Source organism: Onychomys torridus, chromosome 11 (assembly GCF_903995425.1).
Source record: "Onychomys torridus chromosome 11, mOncTor1.1, whole genome shotgun sequence".
NCBI classification, from domain to species: Eukaryota; Metazoa; Chordata; class Mammalia; order Rodentia; family Cricetidae; genus Onychomys; species Onychomys torridus.
In genome coordinates, this window is record NC_050453.1 from 33,541,671 (window position 1) to 33,557,308 (window position 15,638).

A 15,638-nucleotide genomic window follows, 5' to 3' on the forward strand; every position below is an offset into this window, starting at 1 on the left:
ACATAAAAACAAACCTTTAAAAGGCATTGTCTTACATAACTGTGTTGTTACTATCAACTGAACAAAAAGATTTACCATGTAATAACCAACACATGAACATTCCTAATTATATAAATGTATCTGTTAAATTGATTTCATCAGTGTTTTGAAATGTGTAATAACTCATTTCCCATTTTAGACCTTAAATATGTGTGTGTGCACCTGAGGACGGAAAGCAGTGCTGGATCCCTGGAGTTAGAACTATAGGTAGTCCAGAGCTGCCTGATGGGAGTGCTAGGAACTAAATCCTGGTCCTCAGGAAGGCAGACAGCACTTTCAACTACTGAGTCATCTCCAGCCAGTCACCTCCCTTCATGCCACAAACTGTTAACTAATTGCATGGCCTATACAAGACAATATAACTTAGGTCTATTTCCTGCCAGAAGTGACCAACAAGATGCTCTTGGCTTGATGAGAAGCCATAAACTCAAGCCGTGACAGCTTACTGAGTGCTGGCCCTCACAACCTCAGAACCACACATACTGAAGTGTACACTGATTCCCACGTTACAGAAACTGGTGGCTCCCAGTACGTGTACTTGCACAAATTAGCTTTTTTAAATTTTCATTAACAGTCCCCAGGAAGAGAGTAAGATGACAGACTCCTTTAAAAGAAAAAGACGACACATTGTTCCTCCTCATTAATTATCATTTAATATAAATGCTGACAGAAAGCAGATAAAGACCTTGTAGACACTTTCATATATTTACAATCCAAAGGTGAATCACCTCCTTCTATTTGTTAAAATGAATCCTTTTATCTGCAACTCACAAGAGCCTTAAACCCTAGTTAGGAGCAACAAGAGGCTGAGTCAGTTCCCAAGGTAATAAAGGAAATAGCATTTTAACAAAATGTGGCATCTTTAATAGAAACAACATGCACACAAATACAAAATTGAGAAAGAAGGCCTTAATCTTCTCAAAGATATGCAACAAGTGGAACATGTACTCATTCAGTCCCAGGTCCGTAGCCCCAAACACACTCCTATTTCTTTTCTTCCACCTCATTGTTTTGAAGGCTGTTTAAAAGAAATGGAAATATTAAACAGATTAAACACGAAAGGGAATGTTCCATTTCAAGCAAAGCTCTTCTTTTTTTTTTTTCCTATTCAAAAAGAACTTGCAGAAGATAATGCTCCAAATAAAATCTCAGGTTGGCCAGAGGCTAAGCAGTCACGGGTTAGTGAGTTTCAACCTGTCCTTTGTTCTCTCTCAATTGGAAAATTTGGAAAACGTAAAATTTCACAAAGTTCATTAATTTAAAAGTCAGCTGTTACTTTAAGGCTCAATTAAAAACAGTTCTGGGCAGGTGGGTAGAGAATGACATGCAAAGAACAGGGAACTGAGGCAAGGGGCAAACATAGGAATGTAAGAAAACCTTTAAAAATGGGGACTGATGTGGCACTGATTCTGAGATGGGAATCACACTATCCAAAACTGCAATTCCATAAAGTCATTTCTATTCTGACTCCAATCTCATGGGCTCCTTTACTAACTTAGATTACTTTTGTTAAGTATACCTCTGCAGGGCGTAATCACATACAATCAATACGATTGGTAAATTACACAAGCTCTATCCCAAGCAAATATGAATCAATGTTAAAGTCATTTTTTAAAAACAAAAGAACGAAGTAGAATCCACCCAAAAAGGTGATAATGACTGCAGAATGTCTCAGGAGACTGGTATGAGCCAAGAGACCAATTGACCAAAGTCAGGGAAGGGCGGCGGGGGTAGAAGGGAAGGCACACACCTAGAGGACCTCACAACTGGAAAACGTTTAGGTGGGTGAAAGGTCTGTTCAGAACCTGCTCACCGTGGCATTACTCTGGAAAGTCACAGTCATTACAAAGTAAGTTCCTGAGGACCGGGCCCAGCAGATGCAATTTTCTCTTTCAGTTCTTTGACATCCACATGGTGGGAAAACAGAGTGGAAAGTTGGCAAAAATCCATATGGGGGAAAATCTCTCAGGACTGCCTGGGCTAAATAGGGAATGTAGAGCTGAAGAGCAAAGGCCTGTCAGTAGAGAAATAAAATTTTATGGGGTTTAGTGGGTACCTGTTCCCACTACAATGGGGTGTTTGGATATTACTGTGAAATGCCAGCCAACCAACAGATAGGCTATACCAATAAATTATAGAAATGACAATTGTGAAAAGGAAAACACAAAACCCCAGACCATTATCCACCCAGTATTTGTCTGCATCCATTTCTCGACCTTTCATGCCCTCATTGGAGTGGGACCACCTGACAGTTTCCAGTTGTAAGATGACTCTGTGCGCACACACACACACCCCCTAACACGGGAGCCAAAGACTTGTGATCTGTCTACTCAGCATTAAAAGACAAAACACAAAACCAAATAGAGTCACCAGAAAGTGAGTCTTCAATACAAAATAAAAAGTCATCTTATCTACTAAATAACATACACCAAGATAACAAATTCCACAGGATTTCATTTTTCTAAATACACATTTTTTTCTGATGCAGTATTGTCTTAAGGTTTAAGTTTTCCACCTTGGCTTACTTTCTTGTGAAAATGAAAGTTATTTTGCTCAAGGCTAAGTTCAGAGAAATTCAGTGTCTGGAACCAGAGGCTCAAGGAACAATCCCAGTGCTAAGGGAGGTCCCTTGATCACAATGGGGTTCCCAGAGCGTTTACCCCTCACTCAGTGTAGCACTGAAATCCTGCCCACTGAGAATAGACCTAGTAGAAGGTACTCCTAGGTTGGCAGTTTCCTCTTCTTTATTAATGTAACTACTATTACTAATCAATTAGAATATGTTACTTAAGAAAACACCGTTAGCAATTACAGAAATAGAATTTTAAAATTTCAAGTAACAAAAAGGTTTTATTTGAAATTTTACCTTTTGAAAAAACAAACAAAAAACCCCAAACCAGCTCTCTCTGAAGAAGCTCAGAAAAGCTGAATGAGAACTTAAAATTTACCAAAAACTCCCAGCAAGTCATTTCAGCAGTTAATTTTAAAAAGCTGATCTGAAGAAATAAATATACAAGCCGTAGCTGTCCAAGGTAGACATGGACGTGTTTCTGCAAAACAAGCATGCAGATAAAATGACGACAGCAGTAGACTCCTGCTGTGTTCAACTCCATGGTGGAGACTAGACTGTCTCAGTGAAGTCGGTTAATCTGAGCTCTACTTCCGGGGATGAGATCCCTTTGCAACACTATAAACATGTATTAACAATTAAGATTTTAATACACTTGAACCTTTTATAGGGCAAGAATGTAATAGTATGTAATACTGCAGTTTATTTGCAAGGTCATTGATTCCTCCTTAAAACTAATTAGGCCACATCTTTTAATAAAATATAAATCATTACAGATGATTTTTTACACCAAGATTTTACATATTGAACTTTACTTGATTTTTAAAAGCTCAAATGGAGAATATGGTGAAATTTCATTCTATCACCATATGTGCATATAAATAATAGCACACAAATCTCATTTAGTGAAAGTAAGCTGTCCCTGAACACAGCTGAACAGGTTTTAACTACAGTTAATTATGTCTCACAGGCCTCCAGCTCAGGAAAAGTCCCAGGCCCATGACTTGAGCATAGTGAAAGTACATTGTCGTGTAGGCACAAGTACAAGCACAGAAAACAGAAGAAACTATTACATCAAGATAATCCCAAAGGGAGAGAGCGTTGCTTAAACAAATATTGTCAAGGATGATGTTTACTGGTCTAGAGAAACTGATGAATTTTCATTACTTTTTTACATTTTATAAGGCCAGCTAACCTTACAGTTAACTTTAGACATCTACACAGTACAATCAACTTACAAATACTACCAGGTTTCATAATCAAAATGGCTACTATTTCCCCTAAAACCAAAACAGAGTAAAGCACAAGTCTTTGGCGCTCCTTAAAGAAATAGCAGGTTATCATTCTTTACCAGACCTTTGCTTGCCTGCCAGTAGGGCAAATACCACATCTGTGCATCACTGAGTAATAACGCCATTAGAAAAGGCAACTTCACAGAAGTCATTGGCTAAGCAAATTCATTTGAATGCTCTGTTTAGAGGCAGCAAACTGTCACTGTTACAGATTGGGTAAGTCAAGGGGAAACTGCAGAATGGCAAGGGGTCAGGAAGAGAAGAAAAAAAGACAACCATGGCAAACTTAGGAACTAAATTTCAAGCTTCCACATTGAAGCTCATGGGAGTTTGATGGGATCATGTATCTAAGTAGCAAGTGAGAATCTTCTGCTTTTAGGCAAAAGAATAAATACATGGGGGGGACGACGACAGAAGGGAAGGAAGATGAGAGAAGGGAATTACCCACATTAATGCCATACCAAACGAGTTCTTACATTCTGAGTAGTTGAATATTTGTAATTGATATTAAGAATAGTGTCTTGCCACTTGAACATTACTTCCAGAAACCTATGCTACAAGTTCTGTTTAATTAGAAAAGTATTAAGGATGGCTCTTTGGTCACATCAGACTCTGTAAGTTATCCGGGAGAGGGGAGCTATTAGACTAATCTTGTGACTATAATTAGGAAAGTGAGTCCAGATATTTCATTCTCAGTTCTTTTATCATTTTCCAGAGACTCACTGAGAACAGAATGAACCAAAGTACTTTTAGCTATTCACTACAATAACACACTGGCTTTGTTTCTGAACAAGTATAAACATAATGCTCCTTAACCCTTCCAGAATTGTCCGTGTTCATCTTAGATGATTCTTGCTTTTAAATACAGTAAAAAGCAAATAGTCATCTTCAGAAGAAACCATTTAAGTGAAAAAACAAACATATTGCTAAGCACGGTAGCCCATGCCTGAAATCCCAGGGCTCAGGAGACTGAAGGATCTTGAGTTCAGAACCAGCTTGAGCTACTTGTCTGTCTCAAAAAGGGGTGGTGCTGCTGTAAAAGTTCTATTTTCTATTTGATGAGTTCATTTTTTAATGTCTCTAAAGACACAAATAAAAATCAACGCTTTTCAGCTTCTGACAAAAACAGCAGTTAAGAGTCACGAAGTGATGCTTCAATTTATTGTTGCCTCATAACACAAAATTTGTTAAAGGGAGAAAACATCCTCAAAGTTGTGGGGGTTTTATTGACTCCCTAAATCTGCCAGTGGGCACAAACAATGCCCCCCGCAACACACAAAACATACCTAAGAACTGTAAGGAAAAATGACCAATTACTAAAACAGCAAAATTGTAGGCACAGCATCTTCCGATTTCGACCCCACCCACTGGCTATAGAGACTGGGGCTTGAGGAACTTAGGCTACCATTTAAGAGACCAATTTTCTTCCTAAATGAAAATAACATCTGAAGAGATACTAGTGCACCGCAGCAGAGTGCATGTTGGGGGTTTCACATACACCACAAAGGAAATTTAGTTTTATTCTCAACTCCAACAAAACCAATATGCAGATATCCCCATCTAGTCATTCCAATTTCCAGAACAAACCACTTGCTTCTAAGACTTAGGAATTATCTGACATGTCAAAGGAGATGAGATCTGCCCAAATCTGTCTACTGAAGGCAAGAGGCCAATAATGTGGCATTTTATAGACGTGCAGAAAAATAAAAATCCTGTCAGACATAACATTTCTTTCCTTCTCTCAATAAATAATGAGTATTTAAAGTATCTAAAGTATAAATGTAAGAGATGTTTTATCTTAAAAAAAAAAAAAGGCCAAAAAAGCCAATGTACAACTGTATATTTAAAATGAAAAGGAAAATGTATGCATCAACTGAAAATGCCTCACCGTCATTCAGTGCTTCTACCTCCCAATCAGTCATTTTATTGCAACAGCTGCGCTCATGCGAAGAAATCTTTAAAACATACCCAATATATATACAGATATAGCCATGTATATATGTATATATATAATATATATAAATTTTTATTTAAATAAAAAAGAAAGCTCGAATCCCAAGCCAATATGTGTATATCAAATCCTTGACCAGCCAGGTCTGTAGGGCATAATCAAATTCAATGTGAAATAGTATATAAACACGGTGCCTTGACTGGGCAAATTAAATAATCGCTACTCAAATGAGTGTTCTGTTTGGATTTCCTACTGGTAGGCAATGGCAGGACTATTTTACCCTTCCCACCCCCCCCCCACCCACTTGTTTCCATTAACAACATGACAGACAGAGAGCACAGACTGAGGTGGCTCTGACCTCAGCAGGAGTTAATGGGTAAGAATATAAGAAATAAGAAAAATATAAACTTTTGCTTTTACCCAACCAAAGCAATGCAGTAACTTATTACATAACCAGTGCTTTCTTGTTTAGTAGTATTATCTAGAAAGGGAAACTGGATGTCAGCAATCAGAGGGACAGAGTGACTATGAAATAGTCCCCCAATGCACTCATTTTACAGGGCTTAGTAAATTAAGCATACAGTGGTAGCATTAGAATATGTGCAGCAGAACTAAGCAATAACCCCTCCTTACTCTTTCATATCATTTTCATCTGCATTTTAATGTCAGAAAGCCAAGTCTAAAAGTCCATTTCAAGTTATTTAGTTAGGCTAGTAATTCTGAGTGGCACAAGTCATCAATGCATAAACTATCTTCAAGACTCAGTTTTTATCAGCCAAATCTTTTTTGCTTTTGAATGGAAAAACAAAAATTACATTGAATTAATGTGTTCCCATTTATTGAACTATTGATAGTTCATATCAAATATTAAGTTTAATTTCAACATTTTATGTATTTTATGTTTGTGTATGTACATGGACCCATGTGTGCCTGGTGCCCACAAGGTCAGAAGAGAGTGTCAGATCCCTTGGAACCAGAGTCACTGGCAGCTGTGAGCCACCTTGTGGGAGCTGGGAAGAACCTGGGTCCTCTGGGAGAGCAGCCAGTGATTCTCTGCTGAACCATCTCTCCAAGTTTTAGAACATGGTTCATTGTCCTGATTTTTTGAGCATTCTAGGGTTCCAATAGAAATTTAATTTGGAGGCACAGCTCCAATTTTCCAATGTGAGTTCAACACAGGAGAACAGGAATTGTCTGTTTTCACTATTGAGTTGAAGCTCCTTTTTTTTTCCTTTTGGTTTTCTCCTGCCTCAGCATCTTGCGTCCTGGGATTACAGGCATGAGCCACCATGGTCAGTTTAGAGTTCATTCTTAAGGGTAATCTACATTCAAACCTAATGAAGCAATGTAAACACCAAATAGGCTCTCAGATTTTAGGAAAGAATGCAAGGAATTCTTAGCATGGAACTGTGTAGCTCTAACAATCAACTGCCTATTGAAATCTCTGCAAAGTGGAAACTAAAACCCTACCCTACTCAAAAAGTCATGAAGCTAGTGATCCAGAAATGGGTGGGTGTGGGTGTGGGTGTGGGGGCGCTGAAGAATAGCTCTAAGAAAATTAGTTTGCTGCACAGTTTCTAAGAACCCAATCTAATATCGCAGAATTCTTGGAAACAGTGCTTTTAGTTTATGGGGTTGTAAGAGTTGGAAAAGATTGGGAGAAAAGAATTATACACTGGGTATGTAATAATACCAAAATACAAGAAAAACCTACTTCATCAAGATCATACAATTAATCAAACAGAGTGTATATATAATATCTTCTTTTTTTTAAAGCCCTGGATCCAAGGCGTCCAAAGTTATTAAAATAAAGTTCATTCACAGAACAAAAACAAATTTAATCTGAATTGCTTGCAGATACTGCTAATTTTCTTTTTCTTTAAATTAAAAAAAATGCATTAATGTGAACTATGTGCAGGGTTTGTTTAGTAGTGGTGTTGTGCACATTGCCTCCGGTGCTCTTCCTGGATCTCACTGACCACCCAGAGAAGAAGTTAGAAGTTGTCCATTCTTCTATCCCTATGTCCCACGAGCTGATGAGGAGCAGAAGGTAGAAGAAGGGCACCCATGTTCTAGGGAGCAGAACTGGAAGTAACTCCTGATCTCTGGGAATCGTTGTTATGGCCTCCTCCCTCAGGGTCTTCTGATAGGTTCAAAGAGCTGGTCTGGTTTGATAGGAGGCTGAGATTCTCTTGTGTCAAAGCCGATCCATTCGGTACATCACTGTTAATTACATGAAAAGAAGTTGGAATTTTTACAAGGAGAAAAGCAAATACTCCAGGCTGATCAGAATTTGGCTAGCTTGGTTCCAGGCCAACCAAGGCCACACAACAACTCTGTCTCAAACAAATAACCCAAACAAACAAACAAACAAAAAATAGAAATAGCTTCCAAATTTTGATTATAATTTCTCTTCCACATTGAAGCATATAGTTGATAAACTAAAGCTGGCAAGCTCCTAGCATTTAAAAATAAAAGTGCTGACCTCTGATTTACCAAGCTTATTTGTATAGGAATTTATTTATTTAAAATTTTTAAAATTCATTTTACATATCAATCACAGATCCCCCTCTCATCCCTTCTCTGGCTCCCCTTCCCCACCCTCCCCTAACAAGGTAAGTTCTCCCATGGGGGTACAGCTAAGCCTGGTATTTCAGTTGAGGCAGGACCAAGCCCATTCCCTATGGGAATTTATTTTTAACCTAGGACAGCATATAGATTTAAAATGTGCTGAAACCCAAGAAGAGAGCAACAGGACAATCAGAAATTTTTTGTGTTTGTTGTTGTTGTTGTTGTTGTTTTAAGACAGGGTCTCTATATAGCCCTGGGTCTCTTGGAACTCACTATGTAGAGCAGGCTGGCCTCAAACTCACACAATAAGTGCTGGAATTAAAGGCATGTGCCACCACATCTGGCAACATTAGAAACTTGTGTTTTAGATCATGAGGAGGGCAACACAGGACTATGCATTCAAATTATGTATTCAAATGCCTCAAAGATACCAAAGAAAATAAATAAGGATAAAAAATAAATTAATTAGCATGTTATGAGAGATCAAAGACATGGCTAGGAATGGCCTAGAGATAGTGGGGCATGCCCTTGATCCTGCCTTGACTCAAAAGACCAACAAAAACCAAATTTACCCATAACACTAAGCAAGGCTAATTAATTGCTAAATGCCATTAAAAGACAGGCAAGATAATGATGGGAGGTAGAATTACAGGTGCTTTGAAAAACATGTATCCTGTTAAAAAATTCTATCATCCATGGCTTATTTTTTGTGACATAACTGAGATTGGGGGGACGGACGGACCCTGGAATGGAGCCTAGTGGTGGAATGTCCTTAGAAGTTCAACACCCAGCATGAAAACAAGATAAAAACAATAACCAAGTGGGGGATGGGTGGGCTTTTATTTATTACATTTCAATTTTTACAGTGAACCTATATTTTGTTTTTTAATTTAAAAGCTATACTTAAACAACAAGAAGGAAATATAACCAGAAAACATATTAGTTAGGAATTAACAGACAATTCAACCCTAGTTAGTACTAAGTTTCATATGTGCATGTGTGAGACAGTCTCACCTCGGAGCCCAGACCAACCTCAAATGACTATCTTCCTACCTCAACCTCTCTAGTGCCCACAGTTATATTCCACCCAACTCCTGAGGTAAGTTTTATAATTTCTAGATTTAGTAAAAACATATTCTCTTCTGTCAGCCTGGTCTACAAAGCTAGTTCCAAGGACAGCCAGGGCTACACAGAGAAACCCTGTCTTCAAAAACCAATATTCTTTTCTCACTATACAAAAAAAAAATAGTCTTTTAAGATCATAAGGTACTATGAGTATGGCCAGATAATATACCTATTTTCTTCCACATATGGTTAATAGGACCTGTAGAAGGATCCTTTTACCTGAATGTCAACGTAAGGTCTTCAGCTGGGACTTTGTTGTGTGGCTCTGGCTGTCCATTCTCTGCTTGCTTACTTGTACCCAGTTTGCTTTTCAGGTCCAAAGAGCACTGGCTCTCCTTCAAAAGAAGAGGATTGAAGTCAGTAACCTGTGTGTAATAGGACAGTGCAGACACAGACAACACAAAGTGATGATCAAAGAACAAATCACTCTTGTTTTATTAAGAGTTAACAACAAAAACAAACAGGCAGATGACAAAGCATACACAAAAGCATAACGGTACAATCTACCTTGTCACTATCTTAGAAACATGCCATAAACTAATACTGAAAAACACCACAGAGAACAGTGTATAAGCTATAACTCCTTTATAAAACTAGGTCATCAATACCTTAAAGGCCATGAAAACTAGCATTTTATATTGTGTGTGTATATACATACACATAATGGCACCTTTTCTGGAACTCACTCTGTAGACCAGGCTGGCCTCAAACTCACAGAGATCCGCCTGCCCCTGCCTCCCGAGTGCTGGGATTAAAGGCATGTGCCACTGTTGCCTGGTGTATAAATATATCTTAATAGTACACAGAAGTGCAAAAGATTAAATATCATCTCATCTGCTTTTCTAATGTATATGTTAAACAGAAACTTTAAGATTTCCAATTAATTGCCTTGTCTTCCCCAAATGTGACTAGAGAATCAAGTCCATGGCAAAGGACAAACCCCAAACAACAGGAACTAAGAGAGGAATGATACAACCAGGTGACAACTCATCTTTATGAGAATCACCCTAATACTAGTTACTCTTCACGGTATCTGGAATAAACTCCAGATGATTCTAAGTTCTAGAGTCACACAGAATTCATTTCAGCTGCCCCCCACCCCACAACCCGACATCAGCACGTACCATACTCAGTTCCCGGGTTCTCTTGCCAATTTCCCTCTCCACCTGATGTAGTTCCAAGCTTAACTGCTCACTTGAGATCATTCCAGGCCATTTTGGAGGCAGTGGAGGGGGCTGTGGCTGGCCTGCCAGGGTGTTCACCTCCCTCTGTAACACCAGTCGGTTATTAATAGCCTAGTGCACAAAGCCAAGCACACATAACTCAGCACTTCATGCTATATAGAGAATGCAGCATCCCAAGTATTCACACTAAACTAGCCATATGTTCGCAATAAAAATGATCCAACTATAAACACAATCTCTTTTTAGTAGCATTTGAATAAAATGGCTTTATTTTTAAGAGATTTTTTTTTTTGGGGGGGGTGGGCGTTTCGAGACAGGGTTTCTTTCTCTGTATAGTTTTGGTGCCTGTCCTGGATCTTGCTCTATAGACCAGGTTGGCCTTGAAATCACAGAGATCTGCCTAGTTCTGCCTCCCGAGTGCTGGGATTAAAGGGGTGCACCACCACTGCCTGGTGATATAATTTATTTTTAAAAAATCTGTGTGTGTGTGTACTTAAGTGTAAGTGCCTATGGATGCTCAAAGAGAGTGCTGGATCCCCAGGAACTGGAGTATAGGCAGTTGTGAAACAGGAACCAAACTTAGATCCTCTGCAAGAACATTAGCCATTGCTGGGTGTGGTGGCGCACGCCTTTAATCTCAGCATTCAGGAGGCAGAGGCAGGCGGATCTCTCTGAGTTCAAGGCCAGCCTGGTCTACAAATCGAGTTTCAGGACTGCCAGGGCTGTTACACAGAGACTCTGTCTTGAAAAACAAAACAAAAAGCCAGGTGCTCTAGCACCTGGATTCACATGCATGTACCACCCTACCAAACACATATAAATTCGATTTAAAATTCTTGGTAACCCTTCAAAACTGAGGTACCAAATAGTTGCAGTGCTGAAGCCCTGTAATCACTCTAAGAACTAACTAAGGATGGCCAACACAGGAAGACCATGAGTTTAAGGCCACTAGGGCTGCACAGTGATCCTTGACGTCTAAACTGTCAGCACAAAGTTATCTGCAGGCCTGTACCTCCAGCCCACGGAGCTGGGTCTGCTGGCTGATCTGATGGTTCAGCTGCTGCAGCTCCAGCCGTAGCTGTTCCCGTTCAGCAGACAGAAGGGGTTTCCCATGACTGGCCACTTCTGCCAGGGGCATTTTCTCCCTGTGGTAAGAAAGAAATCATGAGGTAAAATTTTCAAGTTTTATTCTGTGAAATCATTACTGACTAGAAAAATAAAAGAAGGAAAGCTGTATGCTTTTAAGTATTTACAACAAGTAAAAAGAAGAGCTTTTACCTCTCGATGAAGTGTCCCTGAGGAGGTATGTTTGGATGAGGTGAGTATGGAGAATCTCCCCAGCCACCATGAGCTCCATATGGACTGTAATCTGTAAGGGAACAGTTTATGGTGGTAAGATGTAACTCACAAGTTTGATTCATCTTCTATATAGTACTACAATAAAATAAAGGTACACTGTATTTATATGTCTCCCTCTAGAAAGTTACCTGCCAAAATGATAATCATTGTTTCTTCCCCCAATGAACCTAGTTTTCATATATGTTCTTCTCAGTGTGTGCATAAGAGTGTCTGAATGAGAGGTGACGGTTGATGTCAGGTTACCTTCCTAAAGCACTGGGATTATAGACACATGCCCACACAAGTATGATTTTATATGGGTACTGGGGATCCAAGCTCAGATCTTCTTTATCCAACCAGTCACCTCCTCACACTCCAAGAATCTGTTATTTTAATAAAGCAAGGAAGTAATTTAAAGATAATAACCAAAGGCTTTTTTTTTTTTTTTTTTTTTTTTTTTTAAAAGACAGGGCCTCTAGCCCAGAATAGCCTCAAAATCACTATATACCCAAGGATAAACGTGAACATTCTGATACCTTGTCTCCATCTCCCCAGTGCAGGTATGTACCATAACACCTGGTTTATGTGATTCTGGTTTCATGTATATTAGGCACATACTTTACTAACTGAGCTATATATACTTCAGCCCCTCAGGCAATCTTAATATACAGGCAGTTAATTTTATATTCCTAAAATTTCATGGTGTGTAATCGCTTTCTTACAGGGAAAAGTTTAAAAACCATTGTCTTGAAGATTCTTAAAAGCACTGACAGAATTACACTGAGAGGGATTCTTACCTGAAATGCTAATAGGTTTTGTGGGTGCCCCCTGAGGTGCCATGGCCTGCATTGGGCCAGCACCCTGATACAGTGTTTTGGATGTTCGCGAGATGGCACCAAACCGAGATACTGTTGGTCGGTCTCCAAATGGGATGAGGTCATCATCACTAGTTTCCACTGCTCTTCTCTGAAGATCCAATCTCTGGTCTCTCATTCCTTTACTTTCTACATTCTGACAAAAAGCAAAAATAAGATGCTATCTAGCATAATTTTCACTAGCTCTGTAGAGAGGTTAATAGAGTATGATGCTCTTATTAGTAAGAGTAAATCTTTAGTTGTCTTTGGCTGTCATAGAACATTGCTTTTAGATCACAGTAAGAAATACATGTTTAAGTACACACAGATGATAGAAAATGATAGATCCATCTATTTCTAAGTACTATGAACAGACATTAATTTGTCAGGCAAGTACTTTACCACTAAGCTATCTGCCTAGCCCACACATCGATGCTTGAGAAGCACTGTTATGACTTCTTTTACATATTCTGAAAAACTTTTAATGACATCTACATGGGTTAGTAATTTTGTTATTGTTTGCTGATGTAAGGAGATTTATTTTTCTTTGCTAATGTTACTTCAGTGTGATAGCCCTCTGGAAAGCACCTTACATTACTATTCTACTTCAGCACATTCCAGTGAAGGACTTCCTGTGGTGCAGAAGCATCTATTTTGCTGGTCCTAGCCCACCCACAGAAAGAAGTCAGGCTTGAATTTAATTTCATCTCAGTTGGCGCTGGGAACTGAGCCCAGGGCCTGCCTGGTCTCCAAGGCCCCTTGCAGTTTCTTTTCTATTTTATTTTTATTTTTTCTCTCTCTCTGGCCTGCCATCAGTTGGTTTTATCTTAGCCAGCTAGCTAAACATTATCTATTAAAACCTATATAAATCAGTGGGGAACCATTTTAGAATCAACAGGGAAAATGATGTCAAGGGATACCTTTCAAGCCAGCAATACTACACTATTTTTTTTTTTTTTTTGAGACAGGGTCTCACTATGTCACCCTGGGTAGACTAGAACTTACTCTGGAGACCAAGTTAGCCTGGGACTCAGAGATTCACCCATCTCTGGGATTAAAGGTGTGTAACATCACATCTAGCTTTTTTTTTTTTTTAATATAGTTCCAGCTGACTCTCTGACCTTGCAACCCTTCTGCCTGAGTCTCTTAAGTGTTGGAATTATAGGCATGAGTTATCTGTCCAAGAATACCATGTTTAAGCATAACTTTGATGGATGTGTACAAGGAGACTGTAGAAAGTGTCCATTACATTATATATAAGGGGCTGGAGAGCTAGCTCAGCAGTTAAGAACACTTGTTCTTGCAGAGGACCCAAGTCTGAGTCCCAGCAACCACATGGCAGCTCACATCCACCCCTAACTCTAGTTCCAGGGTACCCAATGTCCTTTGACCTCTGAAGACATCAGAATACTTGTGAAACACTGACTTACATATGAGCAAAACACTCATATGCATAAAATATATAAATAAATCTAAAGAAGTCTTTTAAAATATGAAAAGCTAAAAATTATCCACAACAGTAAAAGATTCGATAACACAGATCTGTAATTATAACTATTAGGAAGGCAAGAGTACCACAGTCTGAAATTAGCTTGTGCTATGTACAATGAGTTCCAAGCCAACCTGAAAATTCAGTGAGGCTCTGTCTCAAAAAGAAAAAAGTAACAGTTGAGCTTAGTGGCGCCTGCCTATAGTCCCAGCTACTCAGTGGACTGACACAGGGGAATATTTTATGCAAGGTCATCCTGAGCAATACAGGGAAACCCAGTGTTTAAAATAAATAAATAAATAAAATAAAATAAAGAAGAAAGGAAAAAAGGAAGAAAGGAAGAAAGAGAGAAAGAAAGAAAGAAAGAAAGAAAGAAAGAAAGAAAGAAAGAAAAAGGGCTGTGTGTGTATGTGTCAAAAAATAAGCATTAAAATCAGGGCAAGAGGCTATTTACTGACAGGGGGAGTGAAGGAGAAATGAAATTAGGGAGATTAACTACTTTTGCAAAGTTTTATTTCTATTAAGGGAGGAAGGGCAATTAATATGTAAAATACTGATACATAAGATACATTAAAGCTTCACTTATTAGCTACACAGCTACACTGTTTCTCATTAAAAAAAAAATCCAAAAAACTAAATACAATGAATTTCAGGATCTTATAAGCTCACATCAACAATTATAAGTCAAGCAACTCTTCTGACTCAATTACAATTTTCTCTTTAACCAAAAATAAAAATAAAGTACTTTTCATACATAAATTAAGGAATTCCCAATTATATATTCCTAAAAAAGAAAAATTAACATGCTTTTAAAAAGCATTAATTTTTTAAAATTTATTGTACAGATGCATACACCCTCATGCCACAGTACATGTGCAGAGTGCATGCCAGAAAACAATTTTCCCAAGTTTGTTCTTTCTTCCATGGCATGACTTCTGGGGACAGCACTGAGACATCTCTCCAGCCCTCAATGTGCTTTTTAGATTTTATTTTACAAACAGGGAGGGATCTATACTCAGGTCAATATTTCTACTACTTTTCCCCAGCTGATTTTTGAAGATAGTGTCTCTCACTGACCATGAAGATTACTGATTGGCTGGGCTGGCTAGCAAGCAAGTCCTTGGGATCTTCTCTGCTCTCCAGTGCCAGGATGACAGATACCTACCATCATGCCCAGTTTTGTTTTGTTTTTTAAATTTATTATGTTTACAGGATTCTGCCTACAT

At 38.6% G+C, this 15,638-nt stretch overlaps 1 protein-coding gene across 2 annotated transcripts in view; it reads right to left on the reverse strand.

Annotated features, from left to right (window-relative positions):
- Positions 1 to 7,643: 7,643 nt before the first annotated feature.
- The window catches only part of Rc3h1 (ring finger and CCCH-type domains 1), a 76,040-nt gene continuing 68,045 nt past the window's right edge, over positions 7,644 to 15,638 (reverse strand). The window contains exons 15-20 of one of the 2 annotated variants that reach the window (XM_036202814.1): positions 12,867 to 13,080; positions 12,010 to 12,100; positions 11,744 to 11,876; positions 10,672 to 10,815; positions 9,767 to 9,882; positions 7,644 to 8,074 (exon numbers count right to left, since the gene is read on the reverse strand). In XM_036202814.1, the coding sequence (XP_036058707.1) occupies positions 7,924 to 8,074; positions 9,767 to 9,882; positions 10,672 to 10,815; positions 11,744 to 11,876; positions 12,010 to 12,100; positions 12,867 to 13,080 (849 nt within the window). In that variant the 3' untranslated portion in view covers positions 7,644 to 7,923. Of the gene's footprint in view, positions 8,075 to 9,766; positions 9,883 to 10,671; positions 10,843 to 11,743; positions 11,877 to 12,009; positions 12,101 to 12,866; positions 13,081 to 15,638 lie in introns of both variants that reach the window. The other variant, XM_036202813.1, reaches the window with a different exon arrangement.